We start from the raw sequence: 27531 nt of genomic DNA on the forward strand, positions 1-27531 counted from the left end.
ATAAGGGAAATTTTCTTCCTTTCGAAAAATTCCCCTAAACCTAATGATGTGATTTTAGGGAATTTGTCAAATGTTGAACGTTTGGTTGCATACTTATTTAATAATAAAATTGGTGGTTTTGTTGTGAAAAGTTACTAGAAATCACTAGATTTTGGAGAAAAAAATCACCAAAAAAATTTCGTTATCTTTCTTTCTTTCCTGTTCCACCACCTAGTGACTTCTGGTGACTTCCAGGCGGCCATTCTCAGATTTCTGTCATTTACTACTTGGCAACACTGCTACCACGAGGAAAACCGATGGTAGTGCACATAAATCGGTTGACTCCATACGCGGGCCAGAACGAGCCCGAAGAACCACCACCATGGAAGATTGCTATAAAGAGCGAAGGCGGATGTGATGTAATGTTTCCGAGGAATATGACGTGTTTGTTCGAGAATATTCCGAAGTGTCCTTGAGAACTCGAAATCATTCTAGAAAGAATGTCGTTTACTATATAATCAAGCCGAATTATGTTTCGGGTCAGTTCCAACTTCGATGCACTTGTGTTACGTTATAATTTACAAGTGATAAATGATAATTACTGTTTCTATTTTAAGACTGTTATAAATTTTTGTTAGTCATTTTGCAAATAAATAAAACCAAGTAATTATATTTACGTTATAGTATCTTACATGAGATACTACTGGACAAAAACTGCCATGGTTCCCTGCACAGAAAGGTTGGAAAGCGCCAACCAAACTTACATGAAATATTACGTTTATTGCTTCCAAATGAGAGTGAATTGAACAATTTTTCAAATCTAAAACTACAAAAGAAATGTTGCTAATTAGATGAAGATCTTTTTAAAAGGAGCACCACACACTCTGACAAGGTTATGTACATTGAAAGAAGACTAAATTGAAATTTTGCAAATATTTCTTTTTAAAAATATCAAATAACCTTCCCTAGTATTGGATGCGTTAATTTTGTTACATTGTGGAGGTCAAACTATGGTACTAACCCATTTTTTTGCATATTTAATCTTAATTACATATCTTTATCACTACAAAAAATTAGCCCCCCTTCGCTCCCACTACGTATTAGATGTACTTCCCCTATCTTATATGTGATTTTCTTTATAATGATCGGTAATGATCGTGATTACGCAATTATCAATTGACTATTGAACGTACCTGATGACCTTTACATAATGAGACTATTTGCAGTAAGTTTTTTTTCTGTAACAAAACATATTCTTTGGTACTACGTCTTTTTCCCTTGATTGGTAGAAAACCCTCGTTCTTTAAATATATACTAATTATATGCATAATTATTATACAAAAAAAGGTTGGAGCTTACGCGCCGGAAATTTTGCTGGGCTAAAAATCCCACAAAGCTAAAAATAAAACATTCTAATTGAGATGAAATTTGGTTGACTGGTAATTCATTAGTATTGCCTCATTTGAAGCTTTTTGTTTGATTGTGCTATATTGGTTGTGCCATCAAAAACTAACCACTATGGTAATCCTTACATTATCACCTATACTTACAGTGTCAAGGCTAAATAGTGAATTCCACTAATAATTAAATGCATATACCTGTATACCATACAGAAATAGAAGTACAAAATGTTTAATACTCACTGGATGCATTGACAAAAAATAATAGCTTCAAAGGCAGCAACTCTTTCTGTTGAAAATCCTTGATAATTCTTCGGAAGAAAAGTTTTACGTACTTATTCATAGTCGCTAATTTTTTTGGTCGTTCAATTCTGAAACAAAGTCAATGGATACATTAAAATTTTCGAACATGCTCATTTCTGATCAATATATAAAGTATTAGTGAAACCACTGTATACCTATCCACTATCATTTTCCATGCATGCACAACTTTCTTAAAGTAATACAGCTACTAGCAATAGCCTTCGTTAGAATATTTAATTGCATAGTTACGACTTCTTCAGTTTTTCATTATGCAAATTCATTAATTGATTTTGACTGCACTTGTTTACATCCATAAAAGTCAAATTTTCATTACAAACTACTTACTTACATAACTTTATGTATTGTAAACCTTGCCCTGAACAACACGAATGGGTAAATAGGAAATGGCTTCTGCAAAATTTGATTTATGCGGAAAATCTCTGAATCACTTTGCTTTTCATTAATTTTCCATAGTCAATGCATAATTGTGGTTAATGCATAATAGTCGTAGTTTCTCGGATATGGTAATAACATACAAGTGCACGTATGTACTGTTACTTATAGTTAATTTTGGATGCCCGTTACTTTCTTACAATGCTGACACACTAATTTACTTACTTAATCGCTTTTGTTTCAGTAGACATGTTTAGAATATTCAAGTTCACTATACGCCCCTTTTGGATGGTCCCGAAACAGATACCTTGCTTCCCTAGACTTTACAATGTAATGACTATAAATTGCTAGTATAACCTGCTCATCCAACATGCTAAATTAAATGCTGATGCAAGGACAGTTACCTTAATTTCAAGCAACCTATTCAATTAAATTTTTCAAAGGTCGCCGCTTATTGCAAAACTCGCGATGAACAAAAATTTCGGAATTCTTACTCGTACCATGCGAGGTTATTTTAACCATCGAAAATAGTTTTATAACGAAAGACCTAATTACTACTTTCATTCTCCGTTTGTGTGTAGTAACGCGAGTTATATGAATGCACTAGGTGCTAAAAATCGTATAATGGTAATCACTAAATAAGCATAAGGTAAATCTCAAAAGTGAAATGTGTCACTCGCCGGTAGAGATTCTGCAAACGTTACACACTTCCTTATTCTAAGATAATTTGGCAGTTATATGAAAATTAAGAAATAGCTTAGTAGCCGCTGGAGAAACAGTTCTCACGTAACTAACCTTCTGCTATTTTAAATAACATGAAGAACATTGGTGGATGTTTCCATAAAAATACAAACATTAACCGAAACCAATTATATTCAGATTACCTACGAACATTGCGTTGTGGGAAATCTGCAGTACTTGTAATGTAAACATAGCTAACGAAAAATTGTTATTATTACATTAACGTTTTCCATACACTAATCAAAACTACTTATTTAATTTGATGACGAATGTAATACAATATTTGTATTTTAGTTTCTTCACATTTCAACTACCTATCATAATCGTACCGATAAAACGATGAATTGTTTATGAATAACAAATATTCCGTGACTGTAATTCAACGACTCGTTTCTAATTAAAAGGTAAAAGTGGAGGAGTCCAAGTCTCCAAAGTAACACTAGAATGGATGATATTTTATCCAAAAGTATACTTTCTAATCACAAGAATAATTAAAAGTTGCAATCAATTTTCAGTTTTCAGGGGGTGACTTTTTTTTATTGCCTTTATTTTAAAGTGGGCTTATTAAGAATAGTTTATTAAGGGTAGTACGCGACTTCGGTTAAAAAAATTAGTCTAGGTTTCGTAACCGTAATTTCTTCCGGCAATTTTTGGAAATGAAGTAGATTTGTAAATTACTTAAATACACGACTTATTGGTGTGCTAATTTCTAAAGAAAATACTTATATAAAATTACCTGGTTCTAAGGGAATAACAAATTGTGGAACTTTATACACGTAGACTGTTGCACTATCAAGTACCACCCACAGTTAAATCAGTGAGTAGTACCTGATTGATTGAAATAAACTAATTCAAAATAAGCGCGTTCACAATAAACAACACACAATTTGAGCACTCCTGCGACAATTTGAGAGCGGATGACGGCAATTCGCAAATGAAGGTTGAATGTTGCTATTAAAGTAGGTACTACATTATTCTCGCTCGTGAAGCACTGCTTTTAATTAATTTACCATTTTTCATGACTCGATTGTAGACCGTTGCTTAGTCCAGTTAGTTATAGCACAACGTAAAAGCTTCTGCATAAAAAACTAATTAACAAATATTAGTCAAGAATTCAAACAATGCAGTCGCCACAAAGCAAAGAAATAAATTGATATGAAAGTCGCGGTGAAAGTACACAACAATTAACGGTTCGAGGGAGTAGGTATGAGAAGATTCGCACAGTTATTTGTTTTGGGCCATTAAATTTATAAATAATAAAAAATTTAGGCACAAATTATTTCCAATGAAAGTGCTCCTCCTCCTTGTCATTCGAAAATCCTGAAGGGTATCTGATCTAGAGGGCATACCTATGATTAATGGCAAGGGAAACCTAGAAGGTGTATTTATGTCGTTAGCCAAATTTGAAATTAAGGTGCAGTTCAGCTGTGGTCATCGGTCTATTTTCCAGGTTTATTCTATTAACCTACAATCCAGATCAGACAAGGATAGCAAGGTGTAATTCAAATGCTCCTCATCACTTGAAGTTACGATAATGATATGCCATAAGCGCCATAGCAATTAGCATCCACTTTTTCTGCAATTGTAACGAGTGAGGAAGAGTCGCGCAAAATTTTGATTATCAAAAATGAAAAACCAACGCCACATTTTTCAAAATATCGCAGGTCACATTCAATTCTAGACCTTTTGACGATGAAACATGACACACAGTGTTACGAAAATTATTTTAATGGAAAAATGTTACCTTTTTATAGCGCATACACAAAATGTCACCTTGCCTGTGGAGACCCAGAGTTCCTAAGAAGCCTACAAGATTTCCAGGGGGATTTTGAAGAAGATTGACTAAGAATTATTATTAAAATTTCTATAATACTAATAAAGTAAGAGTAGATTCTTGTTAAGCCATAGGTACAAACCTTGGTATAAACCTACCGCCTGGTATACACAAACTCATTTTACAGAAATGAGTGAGTTCGAGCCAGTGGTGTAGTCGTAAATTTTCCAGTGTGAGAATTGACTAACATAGGCGATCCAGATACCCCCCTCCTCTCCTTCAGAACGTGGGGTCCGAAATTCTCACCGATTTTGATCCTTAAAGTGCGAAATTATAGTGATTATATTGCTATTAGTAATAAACTGTAAACTAGTACACAGGTAGTAGCAGTCAGAAAGAAGCGCATTCACTTGTAACGGGGGACGACACTTCGGACCACTACCTTCACACCAAAGACAAAGGAACACTCAAAACAATGGCGACATTCCAGTTCTGCAAGTGTCAAAAAGTTCAAGCAAACGCCGATGACTTTGGTATTCTGGGATAGGAAATGCGTTCTGAATTCTGACAGTCGACGCGACAAGGTACTTGCGAGACACTAAAAAGTTACACCAGGCTATATAGAACAAAAAACGAAGGGCCACCTGACAAAGGGAGTTCGTTTGCACCCTAACAACGGCCGCCTTCACGTGACCCACACCACAACGGATCTCAGCGGCAAATTCGAGTAGGAAATCATTCACCATCCTCCGTACAGACTTGATTTGGCCCCCGTGACCAATACGATTTGTTCCTCGATCCGTAACAACACTTCTGGGAATGGTATTCTCAAGCGACGAAGAGTGGAAGGCAGCTGTCAATTCCTTCCTGTGCAGGTCGGTGGGAGAGTGCGTATAAAAATGTTTTCGGACACCAAAAATCCTTTGATCGTGACGGGGATTACGTTAAACAAACAGCTAAAAGCCAAAGATTCTAAAATATGTAACTGGTTGCAATAAAATAATCTTTACTATGTGAAAACCTAATTTACGGACAACCCTCGTATATCTTCTTGGAAAAAGCAGAGTGGAAACGCCGTTCCCACGCGTTCCCGCTCCACACACGACTGTTTATTACCCCTGCAATGGAATATGTTTTACAAGTTTAAGGCCGTTTTTCGCTATGTAACAAGACAATTACGCATTACTTTGAATAATGCATTTTTTTTCTGCATCTATATTCTTGGGTGGAACCGCAGAATTTTGAATTTATCAATATTGCGCAAGAGAGATTCATTTGGGAGAATGTCCACCTCACCGTTAACAAGTCAAGAACGCTGCAGATGAGTTTCTATCTTACTGGCAGATACAAGTGAATTAATCACGAATCACATTGGAGTTCGCTGACCTACACTTCGATAATTGTAACTGTAAGTATTAATGAAACCCCTTTGTGGCTTTAACGATCTTGTAAATTGCCCGTGGTCGATCAAAATTTTGCTTATTCTAGTGTAAATGCATTCGAATTATTGATTCTTTTTCAGTATTAATTACAGTTTAATATCCTCTACTTAGTATCAGACGTTAGATATTGCTATTTCGCAATATTTTATGTACCGCGCTATTCACTACCCCTTTTATTTATTTGTTGTGTTATTATGTGTTACATATATGCAGAACGCGCCCTTCTTGACCTCAACAGGGCCGTTGCGACCTGTAGTTCGTTATTTTCGTCGATTCTTTGATTAACGTTTGATTACATACTGGTTTTCGATACAATCGAATTGGAATTATTACATTTTTTTGAGATTCATTTAACGATTATAGCTTCGTTGTTTTCTACGGAAGTCTATTTCTCCCCTTCTTTTACTAAAAATCAATTTAAATTCAAATATTGATATAGCAGATCTATGTATTACAGAGACATATTTGTAATATTTTTGAGATCATTGATTAAATCACTATCGATTGTGACGTCAATTATTATTTATGTGCTACCCCTAGCAAGTATTTTATTTTTTTAACTTAGCAAGATTCGAACAAGCATCTTTTAGTCTGGCTTTTCTCCCTCTTTTGGTATTATCCTCTCCCTTTGACATTTACTAAATGGCGCCTATCCGGTTTACTATTACTACATTTCCTCTTTGCTTATTCTTGCCATTGTATAAGAACCCCGTAATTCACCCCGCCCACTTCTACTTGGCCTGAGCTTACTGTGTTCCTATCTCAAGTAGTTTTGTTACATCTGCCCAAAGTGAACGTATAGCAAACTGGTTTAGGAGCAAATGACCGCTGGGATGCTGATGGACTGCGAGAAGTCCACAGACTTTTCAGGTAATCGCACCAATTCCCATCGGCCTGGAAAATGCTTGCAGTCAGGAATTCGGTAACTCAAACCCACTGGGCTGGGATCAAAAAACCGGGAATGGTGGAAAGGATCAACAGGATTCTAACAACATCTTCGGATTGTTGTTGATTCAGGACAGAGAACACAATCTTGTATTCTTACTAGTCTGCCTGAATGCATTGGAACTGATTAAGTGTTAAGGTGGAGAAGTGTTACCAGGACGCGGTAACAGAATAGAAATTTGTATTAGTTTGGAACTGGTTTAATAATCTTGTTCACTAACAGAATCCACGTTACACTATTTTATTCCTCTCGACTACCAATGGAACACGAATGACGGATAAACAATTTCCTTTTGAAGCAAAGAGGTTTCTATGTCCATCAATTATGGAAACACTACAACATAAACTCCTCTGAAAAAAAGAATGGCAATGTTGCCAGTTTTAATTCTTGAGCTATTTTATGAGGTCCACGTTTCCAGCGAAATAATCCGCAACCTTTTAATGTTACAGTACGCAACAATTCGCTGTAGGAAAGGAATCGTTTCTGTACTTTCGACTAATTCACCTAGAAACATTTCTTATTTGGCGGAATCTTGGGAACAAGGCTGAACAGAATAGCGGAGGAAGCATGTGGATAGCGTTTATAATTTAAAGCCCGACTAATTTTGAAAACACACATGTAAATAAGAAAATCGAGCGCGTGTATTTCATTTGTGGTAATGTAAACAATCATATAACAATCGCGAATTACGCAAAACTAACCGTGTGAGATATAAGACTTTGAAGCATCGAATTTTCTCTGTAAATTATTCGATTTGATTAGTATGCGGTAAAGGTAAAGCTCTAAGAATGTTAAAATTGGTATAAGTCTATTGATGGAGTTTCATATGTGCTATATTGCCTGTTTAGGAATCAAAAGGAAAATATTACGGCTGTTTGTATACTTTACTTACCTGCGTCTTTCAGAATAATATAGATACAAAGATCACAACACACGTTATTTAGCAGCGTTACAACCAGTTGGTGCAATACATGTGAAAAACATGTACACCTATGTACTATGTCTGTATTTGTGCATTGTGTGAGGTTTTTTCATTTTTTTGTTTTTTTCCCACCATTCAAAATCGACTTGGTTTTCCTGATCTTACCTTTTCGCTTCCGTGCCATTACTGCGTCAAGTTCTTTTATAGGAAGATTAAGTCAAATTTGTTGCTAATAAACAACATATGTGCAATTATGTAACCTTTTTCCAACACGTGTTTGAAATAATCGCTCGTCATTGTACTTTGGAAGCGATCTCCAATTAAAAATTAAACGAAAAAGGGGTAACTTTCATATTATTGGTTTCTTTTATAAGGTCAATTTCCCCTAACGATTTATTTACAGCAGTTCATGTTACGATATCCAAAATGTTGTGAAACTATCAACTGAGTCATATAGTATAAAAAATAGTGTTGAGAAATTCGACGATTATTATGGAAGTTCGGAAAACTACCTTCTTCATCATATGTTATTTATCAGTGCGTACGTACAGTAAATGAATTGGTATGTCTCAGTAGGTCGCCCTGTATATAGCAAGTCGTATGCAACAGCAATTAGTTTCAGCTGGACAACCGATATTCGTTTCTTTTGTTTTCTTGGGCGCAAAGATCATAATATAGATTTTTGTTAGGCGGAAAGTACCAGTCATCGGCTGTAAAAATGGAAACTATGAGAAAAAAGTAACGATTTTTATGGCAAAAGATGGCGTAAGCATAGAGAATTAAATTTACTTTCATGCTCGCATACTCTCTCGCGTGCAAATAAAACTGACATCATATAATAGAATTAATTATATAATACTGATGATTTGTCCCAAATTGAATTTATAATTATTTTATTTTAACTGGATAAATGATCATACAATTTTTAATATCGTTTGGTTTTTGAAATATTTGGGGTTTTTTATTTTGGTTTTAGGCCTAGTAAAAAAATGCGTTTATAGGGCGTTTGATGACCAATGCGAGCCACTTTGTACAATTGTATATTGGACCAAAAGAAATATTTTTAAAAGTAGAGTCATCCGCTCCTCTCTGGTAGGGAAGGGTAGTTTTTGTGATTTTACAGGAAACTGTAGGGAATAAAATTCTCTATGACCACTCTAACCACTAAAACAAAACCTCAAAGTTGATTGATATTTTAATAAAATATTTCAATATTTAACATTTAATGTGTAATGTGTACCTACAAGCAATCACAAGCCAATGAATATGTTAGTATTCTCTAGTTTTCTCTTACCCAGGTGGCACATCACAGAAAATTCGCGAAGAATTCCTGCGGTACATTTTCTAGTGTGTACGACGTAATTCGCAACAGAAAAACCGCTTCACCTGGTTACAAATTTGAGAATTAGCACCAGGGGCCATTTTCTTTTTCTATTACCATCTGCAACAAATAATGATTCACTAGCCAACAAACTTGTGTTATTAGCACTTTTCGCAGATTCGCGGGGAGAGCACTTGTCATTACGATTTGCTGCCTTATGACCAATTTTATTACATCTACGGTAACGGAATTTAAACACCTCCTTGTTATCCTTGACGCTAGGGTTTTCTTAATATTTTTAGTTTGCACAAATTACATGTTAGGAAGATTGGGCGGTACGAGGTGGGGTTATCTTTCGGTTTGTTGGGTTTTAGCACATTACTATTAAATTGAGCCATATAGTTCAGGAAAAGCGGAGCGTATTTGTGCCACTATTTTTCGAATTTTGTTCCATATTACTTCTATTGGGGTAGAGAGATTAATAGTTTTTGCTTTTTTGATTGGACGTCAGGTTTTTGCACAAGCCTCTCTAAATTTACAACATTTGTGTCCGTTTTGTGCCATTTCCAGGTGTTAAAGGCTTTTCTTGCAGACATGACTTGTGCAAGCTCTTTGGTCCACCATGGCACTGGTTGTCTATCGCACATTTTAGTTTTCCCAATACATGAAAATGCGGGTCTTAGGTTATCAATGTTCGTCGGATAAAAATTAGCTTCTATTTTCTTGCGATAAAGCTCCCAATTTGCAGTTTTTACTTTCCAGGTTTGGTAAATTTGGGCATTTTTAAAGACTATTTCTAATTTACTGATGCATTCGATTTTTGACCTTTCTTTTCGTAAAACATTTTGATTAGGGTTGAAGAATTCTTTGATACGTCATTTCAATTTGATTTTATAAGAAGCATCTTAGCGTAGGTATAGGATTTATAAGCACAATAATAATAATAAATGTGGTTTTGAAAGTATGATAGTAATTACTTAAAGTGGTTAGTGGCTAATGACCTCAGTAGTTGATGCCCAAATGAAACAACAAAAAATATAATAATAATAATAATAACCATTGTAAAAGGAATCAAATTTTAAGTATTGAACAAAAAGGCTGTACGAAAGGTACATTGGGATGTCGAGAACAATATAGCAATTGACACTATTGTTACAGCATATGCAAAACATAACAAAAGAAATTTACGTTACATTTATTACAAAAAAAGCATTCCACATAACTGACTCCTTCATATCCTAAAAATGTATAAAGTTAATTACCAATTTATTAATACTTTCACTGGTGTGATGGAATACAATACAATCATTGTCCACGGAACTCGTTGTCTAAAATTAATTGATATTAAACGTGGGATTTTTCAGGGCGATTCTTTTAGTCCATTATGGTTTTGCTTAGCACTAAATCCACTTTCTACGTTACTCAATGATTCCTCTGCTGGTTTCAATCTTAATTTCAAACAAGCCTCTAATATTGCACATTTATTGTACATGGACGACTTAAAATTATATTCTAGATCCGAAAGTCAATTAGACAACTTAATAAAAACATCGAAAAAATTTAGTGAAGATATCTGTATGGTTTTTGGAATTGACAAATGTGCTAAAATTAACATAATAAGGATCTCCGACTATAAATTCACAAATAGTCAATGAAATTCCGCAACTACTACCTAACATGCGTTATAAATATTTAGGAATGAAACAAAATTTTGTTTTGGATCACTCATAACTTAAAATTGAATTTCAACAAAAATATATTGAACAACTTCAAAACTAAATTCTAGAAAATAATACAATAACGGTTATAAATATTTGGGCAGTTCCTACCTTGTCCTATTCCTTTGAAATTCTAAAGTGGTCCGACACAGATTTAAATAATTTAGATAGAATAACACTAGAAGAATGTTAAGAAAATATAATTACCTACATCCTAAATCTTGTGTTGAAAGGCTTTATATTAAAAGAAAAGATGAAGGACGTGGGTTAACAAATTTATATAATTTATCTAAAAATCATGCAAATCTTTTACGAAATTATTTTTACTCTTTAAATTATTCATTGATTAATAATATTATTCGTATAGATTCTCATTTTTCTGGCCTAAATCTAAAAATCAAAAGCTGTGATTGCGAACCAAAATTAAATTTTGAACTAAATTGGAAAAACAAAATTTTACATGGAAAATATATAAAATTGCTTTTTCCTATAACTTTTTTAGCAATAAACGCAGAAAACATTCTTGTAGCAAACCTCGACACCATATCAAACTAAAAAGCGAAAAAGTAGAACAATAGTTCTTAAGATAAAGATCTAGTAGCGACACAGCCGTAGGAACGGACTGACGAACGGACTGACAAAGTTGCCCCAATAGCGCATATTTTTTACTTTTGTGGAAATGCGCTAAAAATGCGTGTGCAAAGTCAGATTTTGCAAATTCAGAGACTAAAAGGACGAATCTACCTTCCAAATATATCTAGGGGTAAAATTACATTACTAGTTAGCTTTGTAATAAGCTGAAAAAACTTTTAGAGTCACGTTAAAAAAAGAAACGTTTTTCCAAATACGAACTTTATTTAGAGGTTAAAAGGGTGAATTACCATAGACGTAAAATTACAAATTGTACCATTAGATTTGTAACAGGCTAAAAACTGTTATAAAGTCATGTTAAAAATTGGAAACACCTGTGCAAAGACAGATTTTGCAGAATCAGGGACCGGAGGGGAGGGGAGAAACTTCTATACAGTTATCTTTGCGATAGGCTGAAGAAATCACATTAAATTTCGACTTTAGTATCTGAATCTGCAAAAAGTGTTTTTGTTTTTAAGGTGAGCTTTTAAACCTTTGTCCAGCCTGCTACAAAGCAATTTGGTGAATTTTAAATTTTACCTTTTACCTTTCTTTACCTAGTAAGATTTTTTAGATCTTTAGAGCCTGCTACAAAGTTAATTATAACAGATGCTGATGGGAATTACTTATAGAGGGTAGTTTTGAGTTTTATAGGCTCATAGGGGCTAGTTTAAGTTTTTTATCTTTTTTTTTATTAAATCACAAATTGGCGCAGTCTTTCCTTAGACCAAAATCTAAAATGTGATACTAAGATGGAACTGATGTGTATCTTAAAAATATAAAAATATTCAAAGAACGCAATAAAAAGAACAGTCACCACCGAAATTGACACAATAATTAATAAATGTTTAAGTTTTACCGCTAGAAAATCTCTGTCAGAAGTATAATCGTAGATAGAACCTAGATGCGCGTAATACCTTTGCTAGTTCTTAATATTCATGTCAGCAGGTAATTGTTTTGGTCGTAAAACGGAGAAATGTATCCTTCAGCTTACTCGTGTAAATCGAGATAGTAGTAAGATGAATATGAACAAAACAAGACTTTTAAATATCGGCTATCGGCATTGGCACCGTCTGAGAGTTTATCAAGTGAAATTTGTTTTAACGAAAGTAAAAAGCCTACCTATGCATGTGTATGCAGTGGGAGAAATTTACTGCTTAAGAAGGGAGAAAAACAGTCACTTTCTTTGATGCTCTTGAAACAAATTTGGGTCATTGTTGACTTTCTGTTAAAGTATTTAGTAGTGTGCGGTGTCGAATGTTGTTCTTTGACTTTACTTTTCATAATGCACGTTTGGATCTATTGCGCGGTTGGTAAGTGCACATTGTACCAATTACTGGCATTGTTTATTATTGCTAAAAGCACGAGATTGTCACAGCTACTTGTGATCTCTCACCGTGAACCCAAGATTAAGTAACGAGTAACGTTTTTCCTATTTACCTCAACGTGTGGATGTGCATGCTGAAACCCTGCACCAATTAGCGAATTAGAGTTTTGAACACAATAAACAATTGAATGTTCCTACGCAACTTTCTATGCAAATTATGAAGTTTTTAATTCAATTACCAACTGGAAAAATAGCGTGTTTTGTAAACTATAAAAATGCACTCATTTTCAAAATCGGTAACTATTGGTTTATGCGGCACGAAACGTTACAGCAGGTAGGGAATTCCAGTTACATCAAACGGATGCTATTGCTCGTATTGGTGAAAGGGAAATTATTCATTACTTTCCTTGGCGTTCTTCATACTGGTAATATCGTTACTCTTCAACGTGTTATTGCCGTTGGCTGTATTATATTACATAAACGATACTTTGGTTTATTTCAGGCTCGTTACTGATTATCGTAAATGGTTCGAATAATTTCTACCGTACCAGACCTAGCTATAGGTACTTTGCATATAGTGAACCTGTTGAAAGAAGATGGGTACGAATCCCTCAGCCACGCAGTACGAATGCGGAAGATGTCGAATCTGGAAGACATTTTGGACCAGAGACCTTATCGGCCATTTCAGAAACGTTAGGTGCTATAAACACCGTTGGTAGATATATAATTAACATGACTCGCGGTGGAGAAGACACGGACCTCCCCGACGATGTTCCAGGTGCCATTTATACGATATCAAAAAATGTTCTGGGCAGAAACGTCACCGATACCATAAAACCATTGGTATCGCCATTAGTTTCACCTTTGGTTAGAGAAACACATTCTACAAGTTATCAACAGAAACCGCAAACCACAGATGAAAGTGAAAATTATCCAAGAACGTGTACCACGCCGGATGGTACTAATGGGTGAGTAATGTGTGTTTACAGCTTAATTATAATAATAGGTATTACTAAATCGTGCTCGGGAATCTACGTCTTACATAAACAGGTGTAATGAACACTAACCCCAATTTAGAATCGCCGTTACTTCACTAACTCTGAAGGGAAAAATACAGGTGGTCATCACCGTGCATCCTGGATGCCTAGATTCATTTAGAAAGTTGGGAATTCCCTCAATGTTATCTAATTAGTATGCTGAGGTAACTTTTGTGAAATGCATTTCTCCTTTCCTCGCACACTCTTTGATTAGTATGTATCCTCCTTCTACCACAGTTTTGCGCTCATCACAATGCATAGTATTTAGTATTTTGGTGTTAGCGTAGGAAATTAGAAACAAGACCCACGCTAAGACCGCAATGAACGACACGTGCCCACCAGTTTTAATTTACAGCATAAAAGTGCTCAAAAGATTGCGAAAATGGGTTTTTCTAGTTTGACCCAAAACGATAGGATGCTCGACCTTCAACACGCACATACCCCTTCTCTTTAAATTGCACTTTTGGGGTCTGAATTGAATCAAATTTTTTTCTTTCAGGTAAGAACTGAACTATTTTCTATAAATAAAGAAAATAATTTAATAGCCAAATTTGTGCTCTCGTCCAGCGTTGTAGCAAGTTTGTAGGTACGGCGGAAATGCATTGTGCAAAAGTTGCATGGAAGATTACTCCATCAAATGGAGTTATTTTCTTTGATTGGCATATACGAATTTATGTACGTTTAAAAATGAATACGTGACTTTAATTAACAAAACATTCTGCGGTGTGTTTTGTCAATCGATCGATCATAATTGTAGGAAATTTTACTGAAAAAATTAACATCATTTTCCAACTGAACGCTAGGTATGCTATAAAGTATAAACTGTTAGCAATTTAGAATGGTAATTAACTTAAAGCCCCCTTTAGCCTAGCGTAAGGCACAAACCGTCTTTATGATTAAATGTAGTTGCGGTTATCTCGTATCGCTAACTGTAACTTCATTGCATGACTCAAAGACCCGAAATTCTAAAAAATGTGTTATTTTATATTTATACATTTAGTCTTGTTTCAGGTTAATAGTTGTTACGCCCTAACATACGAATTATGCTGCCCAAAACCCCGATCTGCCCACAAAGCTTAAAACTTATACTAGACAACCTTCGCGCAAAATTCTTACGTTCTTATGTCTGGTCTGTTTCCGCACCTGAAAAAGAAAGATTCCTCTATTAGCGAACTCCTGAGCGAGTTCTTGGTCCGTCCGTCCGTCTGTCTGATATGTCGCTAACGGTTTCTAATTTTCATCACCCAAGGAAGAACTCATTAAATTTTCAGTGACTTAGGAGCTCGTTTGTTACAAGTTTATTTTAAAGGTAGAGGATCTGCATCCCAAATGAGAAAAATTCATGCCAAAACAATAATCCTGCAATAAACAATACGCCCGACCAAATTGCTACGCCATACCATCTGTTTCTTCCCTATTACGCACATTTTGAGTAAACTACAAGGAAAACAAAACAAATTTAGCTGACAAAATTGAGGAAGAACATTTTTAAACCATTTCTTATCAAATTAAAGTCATAAGAACGGGCGTTCTGGTCAGATCGCCAGTTGCAAAAATTATTACATAGTTATAATACTATATTATTCTAAAATCCTGCCAATTCGTGACCAAAGGAAGTATTGCCTTCCCAATCATTTTTTCAGTTTCACTCTCGAAACAGTTAGAAGCAGCTTTTGACATTTTGTATCAAATTAACGGTCTCGGAAAAAGGAACACAACAGTGAAGAAAAAATGGGGGTGCCATTTGAAAAAATGGAGTTACGCAAAATTTAAAAATTTAAAAGTTTAGAGCTGTTAAAAAGTGACTTATACTCTCACTTTTTTAGACCGCCGCGGTTACGCGTACCATAAGAAAATTCGATCTTTCCTGAAAACTGTTTCCCAATATTATTATTTTATTCCCATTTGATTTAATTCATGACGTCATCAATTAAATTGATTACTACATAATTAGGTTAATCCGCGGGTCGATTTAAGTAGCGGTTTGATTTCTCAGAATTAATTAATTTGATTCGCGGATTAATCAATTTGATTCGCAGTTTAATTATACATTCAGCGGTCCGATTAATTGAATTCATGGATCGATTAATTTAATTCGCGGATTGATTAATTAAACTACGAATAAAATTAATTAATCCGCGAATCAAACTAATTAGAGACAATTTAAGGTTTTCCCGATTATCCCGTGTGTTTGATGTTGCGCCAGGGACCGCACGTGACTTGTTACGTCCCTGGTTTTTTTTGTAGAAAAGTCTTTTGCTCATCGAGAGTAGTACGTTTGACATTTTCTTAACGAAGTTGTCTCATTGAATCCAATTAAACTAATTTCATGAAAATTATGACAATGTGGAAATAAAATATACGAGTTGCGTGTGTGGTAAGAGTAGGAGCAGAAAAATAAGGCATGAGTGGGCGATTATTTTATTAGTTTTTGCCAATTACTTATTCGGCCTTTTATGATTGTCTTAGCGTTGAAGGACTCCAAATTTGCGTAACCCCTTTTCTAATTCGATAAATACAACTTATGGAGTGGCCATAATTCAGGTAATGTGAATATAACCGAAATACCGGGTCGCAGAGTGAGCGTACCTACATTTAATTATCTACTAATTTTAATTAGGATATATCATCAACTCAACTCGGCGTATCGTACTGGTTATAATTCGGTTAAAATTTGTCACGGTTTTGTTACACTAAAATCTACAACTGCCACACTTTACTCTTTCCATTTTATTTATTTATCAATTCAACGGTAGACCATCGCAAACTTACAGCAAACGCATATTTAGCAAGAGAGATTATTTACTTTCACTGAACGATTTATTTTATCTATTGATACTGTCTCCCTGTTTTTACTTCAGTGTCTATAATTTCTTATAATTACACTCATTTTTGTAACTTTCTTTTCGTTGTCAAGTTTTGCTTGCCAAATATAGAAATAAATCTTAGTTATTCTACATACTGGTAAATGCAATTACCCGAGAGATATTTCAAACCAATTAATTAAAGTCACAATCTTGAACATCAAGTTTAAAGGAGCTCAGGAACATCATTATAATGTACACTTCTTTGGTCTTCTTTTTGTACCTGATGTGTGCGTTAAAGTTACTTAAATTCGTTCAAATTTTAATTAGCCTACTGGAAAACTTTGAAAAAGACATTGAGAAAATTTCAAGCAGCGCATAACCTGCTATAGGGTCAGCTTGCCAGTCTTTCAGTAAAATTTAACTATTGCGATAATTATCCGCTTAATTATCCATGTCTCGTTATGTGAAACGGCTACTTTCGAGTAACTAAACAAGCTGAAAAAACGTGGCGATTGAACTGGCTATATTTGAAGATCGGGAAGATCTTAAATTGAACTACCTATAACATATCTTTCTATCCTTAGCAGTGTAACCAGACCACCTCAAATTTTAAACGGTGCGATAGGGTAAGTTACACATAGTTTGAAAGGTTTTCAGTTCCGGAGGTATATTGTTTAATTCGAACGTTTAGTTTGTCTGTGTCGAGCGATCGTGACGTCCGTTCAACAATATCGATAGTTGGCTTTAACATTGAATAAGCACTCAGAGAGCTTTTCAATGCTTTGATTTAAAAATTTGAAGGAATAAAATAAATGCCTATTCGCGACCCACACTGGATATAGTGTAGACCCTGGAAGAACCATATTTTCTTCGTCTTAATTTCCTTCTAATGATTTAATGTATTAAATACATAGTGATCGTTATATCTTTATATAATCTATATAGTCACTCCAACGGCAAACAAAGAGCTAAACCATCAAAATTAGGACTCGGCGACATTGAAATCTCTATGGTGCGTTATTCAAGTAATTTCAAGTAATGAAATAACATGTGCCTTACGAAGATTATAGTCCATTAGTTATCATTAAACTAAATGGCACATTGTGAGTTAATTGAGCTGTTCTTCGTTTCAGATACTGCGACGATTTGAGCGACTGTCCTCAGTTACTTTTAAATCTCAGCAATTTGCGGCAGTCATTGTGTTTTAAAAGTATTTTCGTACCCGGAGTTTGTTGTCCCAGACCTGTAGGTCACGTGGTACCTGTCCCTAAGCCTATAACGACGACGCCCCCTACTACTACCACAATTAGCGCTGTTGCGAAAACCTCACCCACAATTCCCGCGCCCATAGTATCGTCTACTGCGGCCCCAATTTCTGCATTCGTCGGAAGCATTGTCGATCCTGAAGGTAACGCGTTACTGTTTGAAGAAGTAAGTAAGGAAATAATATTTAGATTGCGGGCAGCCGGAGACAGCGAACTTCAGGGTTGTTGGTGGGGAAGAATCCTTACCAGGGCGATGGCCATGGATGGCTGCTATATTTTTGCATGGTAATCGTCGGACGGAATTTTGGTGTGGAGGTGCACTTATCACCGCTAAACATGTGTTAACAGCAGCTCACTGTACCAAAGACTCCCAACAACGACCGTAATTATAAAAAAAAACTTTCTTTAAATTAATCTAAAATACGTTGTAGGTTTGCAGCTCGACAGTTTACAGTTAGGTTGGGCGATATTGATCTGAAAAGAGAGGACGAACCCTCTGCTCCGGTTACGTACAAAGTTACCGAAGTTAGAGCTCACCATAAGTTTAGTCGAGTAGGTTTCTACAACGATATTGCCATTCTAGTGTTAGATAGACTAGTTCGAAAGTCAAAATACGTGATTCCACTTTGTTTACCACCCCCCCAGTTGAGGAATGAGAAATTTGCAGGACAGCGTACAACTGTCGTCGGTTGGGGCACTACATATTATGGTAGGTTCACATTTTCTTGATGGCGCATTGTAATCCAGTTTTGTAGGAGGGAAAGAAAGTACAACTCAAAGACAAGCGGTTTTACCAATTTGGAGAAATGAAGACTGTGACGACGCCTATTTCCAACCGATAACTTCAAACTTTATATGCGCAGGTTATTCTCATGGAGGAACAGATGCGTGTCAGGTAATACTGAGACGTGGTACATATCTGACTTAAATTTCTCGGTTTTAGGGAGACTCTGGCGGACCCTTAATGATTTATTGGGACACTCGTTGGATACAGGTGGGAGTAGTCTCTTTTGGCAACAAGTGTGGTGAACCGGGTTATCCTGGTGTTTACACGAGAGTTACTGAGTACTTAAACTGGATAAAAGATCACACTAAGGACAGATAGTTTAAGGAGATATATTTCATTTTTATACTGTGATGAATAGCTTTACAATAAGTCCGTAACGTATGATCCAACTATTTACCAAAGGGTATACACCCATACTGTTCGTATTTAATAATATTTATGTCCAAGTAAATTATTGCTATCGATAGTCGCGATTAGATGTACATGAAATAAAGTTTCTATGATCTTGCGTACAAGTGACTTGACCTTCTTATACCGTGTACTTCAGGTCAGTCAAGATGGACACCGTTATTTTTGAGCAGAAATAAGTGGAAAAGACGGACGGACGGAAAATTAACTGGCAAAATCGGGGGTCAAACACAAAATAATTAACGGTGGTTCAAAGAAAACCTCCAATGGCATTATTTTGTGACTGGTTTGTTAAATTCTGTGGTCGGATAACTTTAACTCAAAAAGTGCCCCCACTTCAAGCATTTTCATTGTCGATATATTACAAATTTCTAATTTGAAAAAAATCCGATTTACGATTCTTTTATCCGATGTTCAACAAAACCTTAAGACACGTGAGGAACGAGTATAAACTCCCACTTCGTTTGGTGGTTGTCAGTAAGCAAACGTTTTCTGACCCGACGTGTTTAAAGATCTGTCATCTGAACATGCAATGTAAGAAAATGCAATGCTATCATTACGCCTTCTACTGTTGAAATACTGGTAGCACTTTCGGCTCAATCGAAAAATTGCAGGATCACTGATGGAAATAAACTAATATTGTCCCGTTCATGACACCCTTCAACGTCAAGAAATGACGAATCAATGCTCTCGTTCGTGAAGACCATCGGCCCAAATCATTGATCAACTCTGTGAGATGCCTGGAATAATTCCGAAGATTATTTGCACATGAGAAGAGTTGAAGCCAAATTTGTCCCACGCCTTCTAGAAAAGTTTTAAGATTTTAGAAAGCGTAACAAAATCAAACAAAATGCGAAGAATCGCATACGATTTTCAGTAGGGGAATTTATTGCCACTCAGCCATTCGTAAACCAGGCTTTTAATCCGGCTCATATTCAATAGCACTGATCGTTGAACTCGAAGAAATCGATTGGCGAAAGTTTTACATTGCTATTTCTTTTTTTTCGAGTTAAACGAGGAACAGACAGACGGACAAAACCATTACATAATCTTTCGAAAAATTCCCCTAAAAACAACACGACAAATAAATCGAACGGAATTCGAGAGATGTCCTCATTAGCAAGGAAATAAATGTAAATATGACGATAATAAGCTTCCATCGAAAGCTGTTTTTGTGTTTCTTACACATCGTTTTAGCTACCATCTAGTGAAAAATGGGCTCTATCCATCCACGCGACTGCCACACCTTTACAACTTGTATAATTTATTATGGAGGTGGTGTAAAAATCGCATTCTTGGTTCCTCCATAGGGCCATTTGAAGCATTTTTTAAAGGAGCGATCCAAGTTTTAGCCCATGCCCGATAAAATGTTAAATCTGCCTCTGGTCTATAAACCATTGTATTTTACCACAAAATTTACAAAATGATCACAAACCTTCGATTGTATTACTTTCTAGTCTATAACTTTTGATTGAGAAGTCTGATCGAAAAAGTACGAATTGTTTTGGACAAGATTGGGCTACTAGTTCAAAAGTTACAGCCCTTTGAATTTTCTGTCGAAATTGGTTTCTAGTCTATAACTTTTGATTGAGAAGTCTGATCGAAAAAGTACGAATTGTTTTGGATTCTACGCACAAAAATTAATAAGAAAAAGTGTTTTCCCGAGAAATTTTGGTGCAGTCGATTTTTGGTAAAAAAGGAAGGTTATACACTGCCTTTTTTTGAGCCCCAAAAAAAAATTGTCTCAGATCGACCCGGAAAAAAAATTTTCTTATAGAATGTGGCCTGTAGAATCCATAATTTCAAACAGTTCCAAGATTGGGCTGCTAGTTCAAAAGTTACAGCCCTTTGAATTTTTTTTCGAAATTGGTTTCTAGTCTATAACTTTTGATTGAGAAGTCTGATCGAAAAAGTACGAATTGTTTGGGATTCTACGCACCAAATTTAATAAGAAAAAGTGTTTTCCCGAGAAATTTTGGTACAGTCGATTTTTGGCTAAAAAGGAAGGTTATACACTGCCTTTTTTGGAGGCAAGAAAAAGAAATTGTCTCAGATCGACCCGGGAAAAAATTTTTCTTATAGAATGTGGCCTGTAGAATCCATAATTTCAAACAGTTCCAAGATTGGGCTACTAGTTCAAAAGTTACAGCCCTTTGAATTTTTTTTCGAAATTGGTTTCTAAGTCTATAACTTTTGATTGAGAAGTCTGATCGAAAAAGTACGAATTGTTTTGGATTCTACGCACCAAAATTAATAAGAAAAAGTGTTCTCCCGAGAAATTTTGGTGTAGTCGATTTTTGGTAAAAAAGGAAGGTTATACACTGCCTTTTTTTGAGCCCCGAAAAAAAAATTGTCTCAGATCGACCCGGAAAAAATTTTCTTATAGAATGTGGCCTGTAGAATCCATAATTTCAAACAGTTCCAAGATTGGGCTACTAGTTCAAAAGTTACAGGCCTTTGAATTTTCTTTCGAAATTGGTTTCTAGTCTATAACTTTTGATTGAGAAGTCTGATCGAAAAAGTACGAATTGTTTTAGATTCTACGCACCAAAATTAATAAGAAAAAGTGTTTTCCCGAGAAATTTTGGTGCAGTCGATTTTTGATAAAAAAGGAAGGTTTTACACTGCCTTTTTTTGAGGCCCGAAAAAAAAATTGTCTCAGATCGACCCGGAAAAAAAATTTTCTTATAGAATGTGGCCTGTAGAATCCATAATTTCAAACAGCTCCAAGATTGGGCTACTAGTTCAAAAGTTACAGCCCTTTGAATTTTCTTTCGAAATTGGTTTCTAGTCTATAACTTTTGATTGAGAAGTCTGATCGAAATATTACGAATTGTTTTGGATTCTACGCACCAAAATTAATCAGATAAAGTGTTTTCCCGAGAAATTTTGGTGCAGTCGATTTTTGGTAAAAAAGGAAGGCCTTTTTTTGAGGCCCTCAAAAAAAATTCTCAGATCGACCCGGAAAAAAATTTTCTTATAGAATGTGGCCTGTAGAATCAATAATTTCAAACAGTTCCAAGATTGGGCTACTAGTTCAAAAGTTACAGCCCTTTGAATTCGAAATTGGTTTCTAGTAGGGAATGCAATCCCGCAGCAAAATCTCAATCCCGGTATTTGCGGGATTGTTAGATGTTAATCCCGCAGGATCCCGGAATTTGCGCAAAACTTTAAATAAATTGGCAAATAAGCAATTCTGTGCGGTTAACTTCTGTATTAAAATAAATCTCTAATTATCACAATATTTAACAAAAAAGTACCTTCGGCCTAACTTAGAACTCAAAAAATCTTACCTGTAAAGCACAAAAAGTCTAAAGTGCCTCAAAAATCATAGTACATTTTTAACGAAAAAAGTTTAACAATTATTTAAAAAATAATTCGCCGTTATCAGTTTCATTAACAAAGTAAACAGAGTCGTCCCCTTGGTCGACAAATTCCTCAGTCCCGCAAATCCCGCGGGATCCCGCTCCATTTATGTGCGGGATTAATCTCGCAAAAGAGCTGCGGGATCCCGGTATTTCGGGATCCCGCAATCCCGGTATTGCATTCCCTAATTGTATTACAACAATGGCTTTTTTGTTATTATACTCGTATAGTCAGTTGTTCCGAATTGTCAAATTAGTTTTTGCACTTTCCCTTTGCCAATGAAACTTTTCTTGCGTACCACAAAGTAACCGTTTCGATTCTCCGATTGAAAAAAACCGGGTCATATTTTGCCTGAACTCTACTTCCTAATTCCGGCTTAAATAGCCCATGGCCCAACTAAGTATAACACCATGAAGTGGGAAAGCGGTTTCGCGAAACACGAGCTTTGTAATGTTAATGAAAACTGATTAATTTTTACATTTTCGCGCAAGTGGGTATATAAAATTGCTATTCCGACGAATTCCCCTAAGTAAAAATTGGTGGTAAATAGCCTACTCGTGTAATTTATCCTGAATAAAACTGAATAATTACGAAATATCTGGAAGATTTGAATTTGAAGCGAATTGGAATAGGGGATGAATTTTGTTAAACCTCTGTTAAAAGAGAATGAGCAAAATTTCAGGCATTCTATTAACAACTGGAAGCTACATTCCTTAATTCCATTTAATGACACAAGGGATTATTTTGAAAAGCATATAGTATCTTAAGGGGTGGTAAAACGACGCGTCGATGGCGTTGTATAACCGCGCAATCTCGAGCTTTCAATTTTCCGAATTCGTCTTCCTCCGCATTTAGTCGTATGCGCTGCTTTATGGGGCGCAAAACTGAAAGCGACAACGACGCAGTTCAGTTCGTAAACAACGAAGGTATTAATTCGCGCGTTATTTGATCAGTCATACATTTAAACGCGCGTGACAATTTTTTTTGTTCTGATGGTTTGCCTCAGAGATGTCATCGGAAAATTCGGTGCAGAATACTTTCGAATCGGTTACTGCTGAGACTCGTGTACAAGAAGCCTATTCTCCGAATTTGTCAAAAACAGAGTGCCATAACGACGCATCCCAAAGTGTGCAATTTGAGAATGGGACTCTATCGTGGCACGAACACGTGTACAGAAAATTAACCACTAGACCAACCCCTCATTTTATAGAAAACATATTGGGGATACAGAGTATTTCTCCAAAGTGTAACAACGGCGAAGAGACTGCAAACAAATCAAAGATGTCCTTCATCAGTGCATCTCGTGTATCGGATAGTGTGCCAAAACTTGCCGCCACGCATGAATTAAACGAACCTTTAAATTTATCGATACGTAGTGATAAAGTGAGAGCCAAGACTATTGGGAAAGGTAAGCATAATAATTTTAGGGTTTTGACTTGAAGTAGAATACTGAGTGAGTAATTGCATTTTATCCTCGCGTGGCTAGAGATAACCAATAACACCGCAAACCCACAATCGTCCTGTTTTTTTTCTGTTTTCGTTACCATCCGCACTCATTTCAGTGGTCTCTAATAATTAACTAATTATCTACAACTGATTAGATGTTTATAAGAAATGTTTCATACTGGGGCTTCGGTTAAGCGCCACTTAGGAAACAGAAAACATTCAGTGGAGTCGCATGAGAATGAATCTAAATAGACATGTGGCAAAACTGACGAGCACTTCTTCCATGCCCAAATTTTGGGTTGTATCATTACTGAAGATGGTACGACGTAATCCAATTATTTACACATCCACTCTGGTGCTTTGTTCTGTTCGCAATGAATTTTCAGCACATATCCCATAGTAGCCATAGGATAATGTGTTACCTACCTAAATAAATGCTGAGCACGTTCTCAACCAAGTGGAAGGGGAAACTGAATGAACAGAGTTGTTTACAACGCACAAGTACAACCATTCGTAAGTCTGAGCAATTGTAAAGTCTACCTTTATGCAACACGTGGTAGCGATTGGTATACAATTTGCGAGCTTTGCCGGTTAGTTTTTTTTTCCATCCACTTTTCAACGAGAGCTTATTTTTCCGCGTCTTCTCAATTGATTCCAGCAATACCTACTCATTAGCGCATCTACTGAAAGCCGACTTCATTCGTTAATTGAGTCATTTATTTATGTACACGTCTCCTCTTACAGTTCTGATTATTTTCGATTCGGTTCTCGCTGATATTTTCAGACAATTAAAAAAAAAGGTTGGAATCGACTGCTTCGTTACTGCAGCCCTCGCAAAATCGGTTTCCCTTAGCCGAGTACATTTTGCAGCAATTAATTAACGGATGGTCGAGTTCGTCCAAACTTGCATCAATATGGCATAAGTAAATTAAAAAAAACATTCCGTTGTCACAGCAATGCCCCCAAAACAATGTAACGGACGAAACTCGCAATGAAGACCGATGAAGAACTGAATCATAGAGCAGAGGTAGAGGGATTTATTTCAATGAAATTGGGTCATGTTTCCATAGAATTGAGAGCAGGTGCTCTTGAACAGTTGAACACCTCGCATACGAATAAACCCAAGAACTCTTCTTACCGTGGACTATTCCTACCCAGGGTTGTTCATACTATACGGATCAGTTACTGGATTGTGATTTACTTACGGATACATTCAATAAAAATGAAATGGAGGCGTATTCGGAAATACGTTCAGATCCGTCGATTTTGTTTTTGGATTGCGCATATTTTGACACAAAACGTAGATATACAGGGAGCGTTTTCGGATTCTCCAAAAAATTGTATGTAAATGTCCGATACCTATCTTCAACACGGAATATTTACGTTCCAATATTAAAGTAACACTTTATTGCAACTTAAACCATTCAATCAATACCGACATTTATATGTAACATGTCTAGAATGTTCGGAGAATCCGAAAATGCAATAGTGTACGGGCATTTATATGTAAAAAACAATATTTTTTCTGGTCCGCTTTTTTAGGACACCCTGTATCCCTACATTTTGTGTGAAAATATGCCCAATCCAAAAACAATATCGACGGTTTTGGGCGTATTTCCGAACACGCCTCCATTTCATTTTTATGGAATGTAAATCACAACCCAGTAAGTGATCCGTATATATGATCTTGGGTATGACTAACCCTGGGTAGGAATAGCTCATGGTATGAAGAATTCTTGGGTTTATTCGTTTGTGAGGTGTTTATTGTTCAAGAACACCTGCTCTCAATTCTATGGAAACATGGTCCAATTTCATCGCAATATACACAACGCTGTATAATGAACGATAAATGAAGTTGCGGCATGCAAAATTGGGGTTACTAGTTTAGGGGAGTTTTCACGTGCCTTTGAAATGTCACACTCATTCACATTGTCAATTGCTGGTTATAAGGAACCCTGGATGTGAAATGGCATACCAGGGATGAACCGTCCCGAGTATGAAAGGCCCCAATCCGATTTGAAGCTGACAATCCGTCCCCTTGTAGGCATATGAGGTAAAAAAAGTTATGTACACTATACAGGGTAGCTGATCTGCCTGGAAACGGTCGATGAAAATTATACAAGGTACCAAGAAAAGTTTTTTACAAAAAATTTGAGGTTCCTTAATGTCTACTAGGCAGCTGTAATTTTGATTATACAGGGTCATAAAGGCGTGGATCACCAATATTGCATTTTTTTAAATGGAACAGTATATTTCAATTCTTCTCTCAATTTTGAGCATAATTTGTAAGAAGCATGGTGTACCCAAATGCAATCGTTTCCGAGTTATCGAGTTTTGCAAATAAAAGATATTACTTGATTTATGACATCACGAATTTCTTTTGAAAACTTTATGTGGTTCTGAAAAGAACCGTTTGTGAAGTTTGTTATTATTGTTTCGAATCATTAATTATTGTTTTTTTGTTCAATTATTAATGAATTTTAAAATAATACCGAGCCTAAATATGACATATTTATATGCATAGATCATAATTTGCCACTATTTAGTTGTGGTAAAAGAAAAATTTTTTTAATAGCGCTCTGCTAACATTATGTAGGTTGTACCAAACAAGTATGTAAAATTGGGCGCTAGAGAGAAACAAAAGAAACGTTTTTGGACTAAACCAACTACTTCGCTTGGGAGTTGCTCTCCCAATTTTCTAAAATCTTTAGACTTTACAACTTTCGTTGCATATTATAAGAATTTCTTTGTAAATATTATCTAATAAAGTATAAATAAATAAATATTATAGAATTTTATTAAGAAGACTTAAACATGTGATTGAGGTGTCATCTTGTAGCAAAATACTTCAGGTTTCATTACTGTATTGTTGTAGCGCTGAATCCACTAGGAATATGGCAGATTTCACAGGGCCTAAACGTGCTCGTTGTGTGTTTTGGATGGAAGAAACAAAGTCATCAACAAGAGTTCAACGTAAATTTCGTACCAAGTATCAAAAGGAACGTCATAGTAGGCCTACAATTTACCCCTACTGGCATAGCAATTTCGTTCGAAGTGATTGTAGTATTACAAAGTGAATATTTTTTGTGCTTTAAGTAAAACAAAGGTGTACGGACGGTTTCGAGAGAAAACCATAAACGGTATTTATCTGGATAATACGGTCGGAAATTGTGTTCCAACAGTTACATGCAGATGGGAACATTTACTTCCAGCAAGACGGAGCAGTCTACCTTAAGAACGAGATGCTCTCGATAATCACTTTAGAGGTTCTCCAGACCTGACCCCCCCTGGATTTTTTCCTTTGGGGTTCATTAAAGACAGGGTATATGTCTTACCCTTACTAGGAATCTCTCAGATTATTGCCGCAGCTGCAGATGTGACGCCAGAATGGCAAGAAATTGATTTCCCATGGGACGTTTGCTGTATGACCGCTTGTACGCACATCCAACCAAAGTGTAAGTTGCAATTGATGTATGGGGATGAAACTTGAAGTATTTTGCTAAATCCAAAGTTCAAACT

At 35.8% G+C, this 27531-nt stretch overlaps 3 protein-coding genes across 10 annotated transcripts in view; 2 read left to right on the forward strand and 1 right to left on the reverse strand.

Moving 5' to 3' along the window:
* LOC116165602 (major facilitator superfamily domain-containing protein 6) overlaps positions 1-27531 on the reverse strand; it is a 73994-nt gene that overhangs the window by 11410 nt on the left and 35053 nt on the right. The window contains exons 1-2 of one of the 7 annotated variants that reach the window (XM_031480183.1): positions 7871-7946; positions 1623-1750 (exon numbers count right to left, since the gene is read on the reverse strand). In XM_031480183.1, coding sequence (XP_031336043.1) covers positions 1623-1722 — 100 coding nt within the window. In that variant the 5' untranslated portion in view covers positions 1723-1750; positions 7871-7946. Of the gene's footprint in view, positions 1-1622; positions 1754-1837; positions 1922-2031; positions 2180-2300; positions 2422-3552; positions 3740-7870; positions 7947-27531 lie in introns of those variants that run through there. The other 6 variants (XM_031480180.1, XM_031480178.1, XM_031480182.1 and 3 more) reach the window with 6 other exon arrangements.
* On the forward strand, positions 12596-19304 carry LOC116165604 (proclotting enzyme-like). 2 transcript variants are annotated; one of them, XM_031480186.1, is made up of 7 exons: positions 12596-12882; positions 13399-13864; positions 17874-18148; positions 18195-18387; positions 18437-18714; positions 18761-18900; positions 18949-19304. In XM_031480186.1, the coding sequence occupies exons 1-7, from the start codon at positions 12759-12761 to the stop codon at positions 19108-19110; spliced, it is 1638 nt and encodes a 545-aa protein (XP_031336046.1). In that variant the 5' UTR covers positions 12596-12758; the 3' UTR covers positions 19111-19304. The 2 variants fall into 2 exon arrangements, with proteins under 2 accessions (XP_031336046.1, XP_031336045.1); XM_031480185.1 differs by lacking the exon at positions 12596-12882 and adding an exon at positions 13160-13321.
* LOC116165605 (retinal homeobox protein Rx-B-like) overlaps positions 23451-27531 on the forward strand; it is a 32529-nt gene continuing 28448 nt past the window's right edge. The window contains exon 1 of the mRNA XM_031480188.1: positions 23451-23974. Coding sequence (XP_031336048.1) covers positions 23575-23974 — 400 coding nt within the window. The 5' untranslated portion in view covers positions 23451-23574. The remainder of the gene's footprint in view (positions 23975-27531) is intronic.

This window comes from Photinus pyralis, unplaced genomic scaffold (genome assembly GCF_008802855.1).
Source record: "Photinus pyralis isolate 1611_PpyrPB1 unplaced genomic scaffold, Ppyr1.3 Ppyr1.4_LG3a, whole genome shotgun sequence".
Lineage (NCBI taxonomy): Eukaryota > Metazoa > Arthropoda > Insecta > Coleoptera > Lampyridae > Photinus > Photinus pyralis.

Bases quoted from the DNA above. Each gene is read 5' to 3' on its own strand.
- LOC116165604 (XM_031480186.1), top strand. From the start codon at position 12,759: ATGCTCTTGAAACAAATTTGGGTCATTGTTGACTTTCTGTTAAAGTAT. The intron at 18,388-18,436 runs GTAATTATAAAA...AATACGTTGTAG, and splicing joins AAAGACTCCCAACAACGACC to GTTTGCAGCTCGACAGTTTA. The intron at 18,715-18,760 runs GTAGGTTCACAT...CCAGTTTTGTAG, and splicing joins TTGGGGCACTACATATTATG to GAGGGAAAGAAAGTACAACT.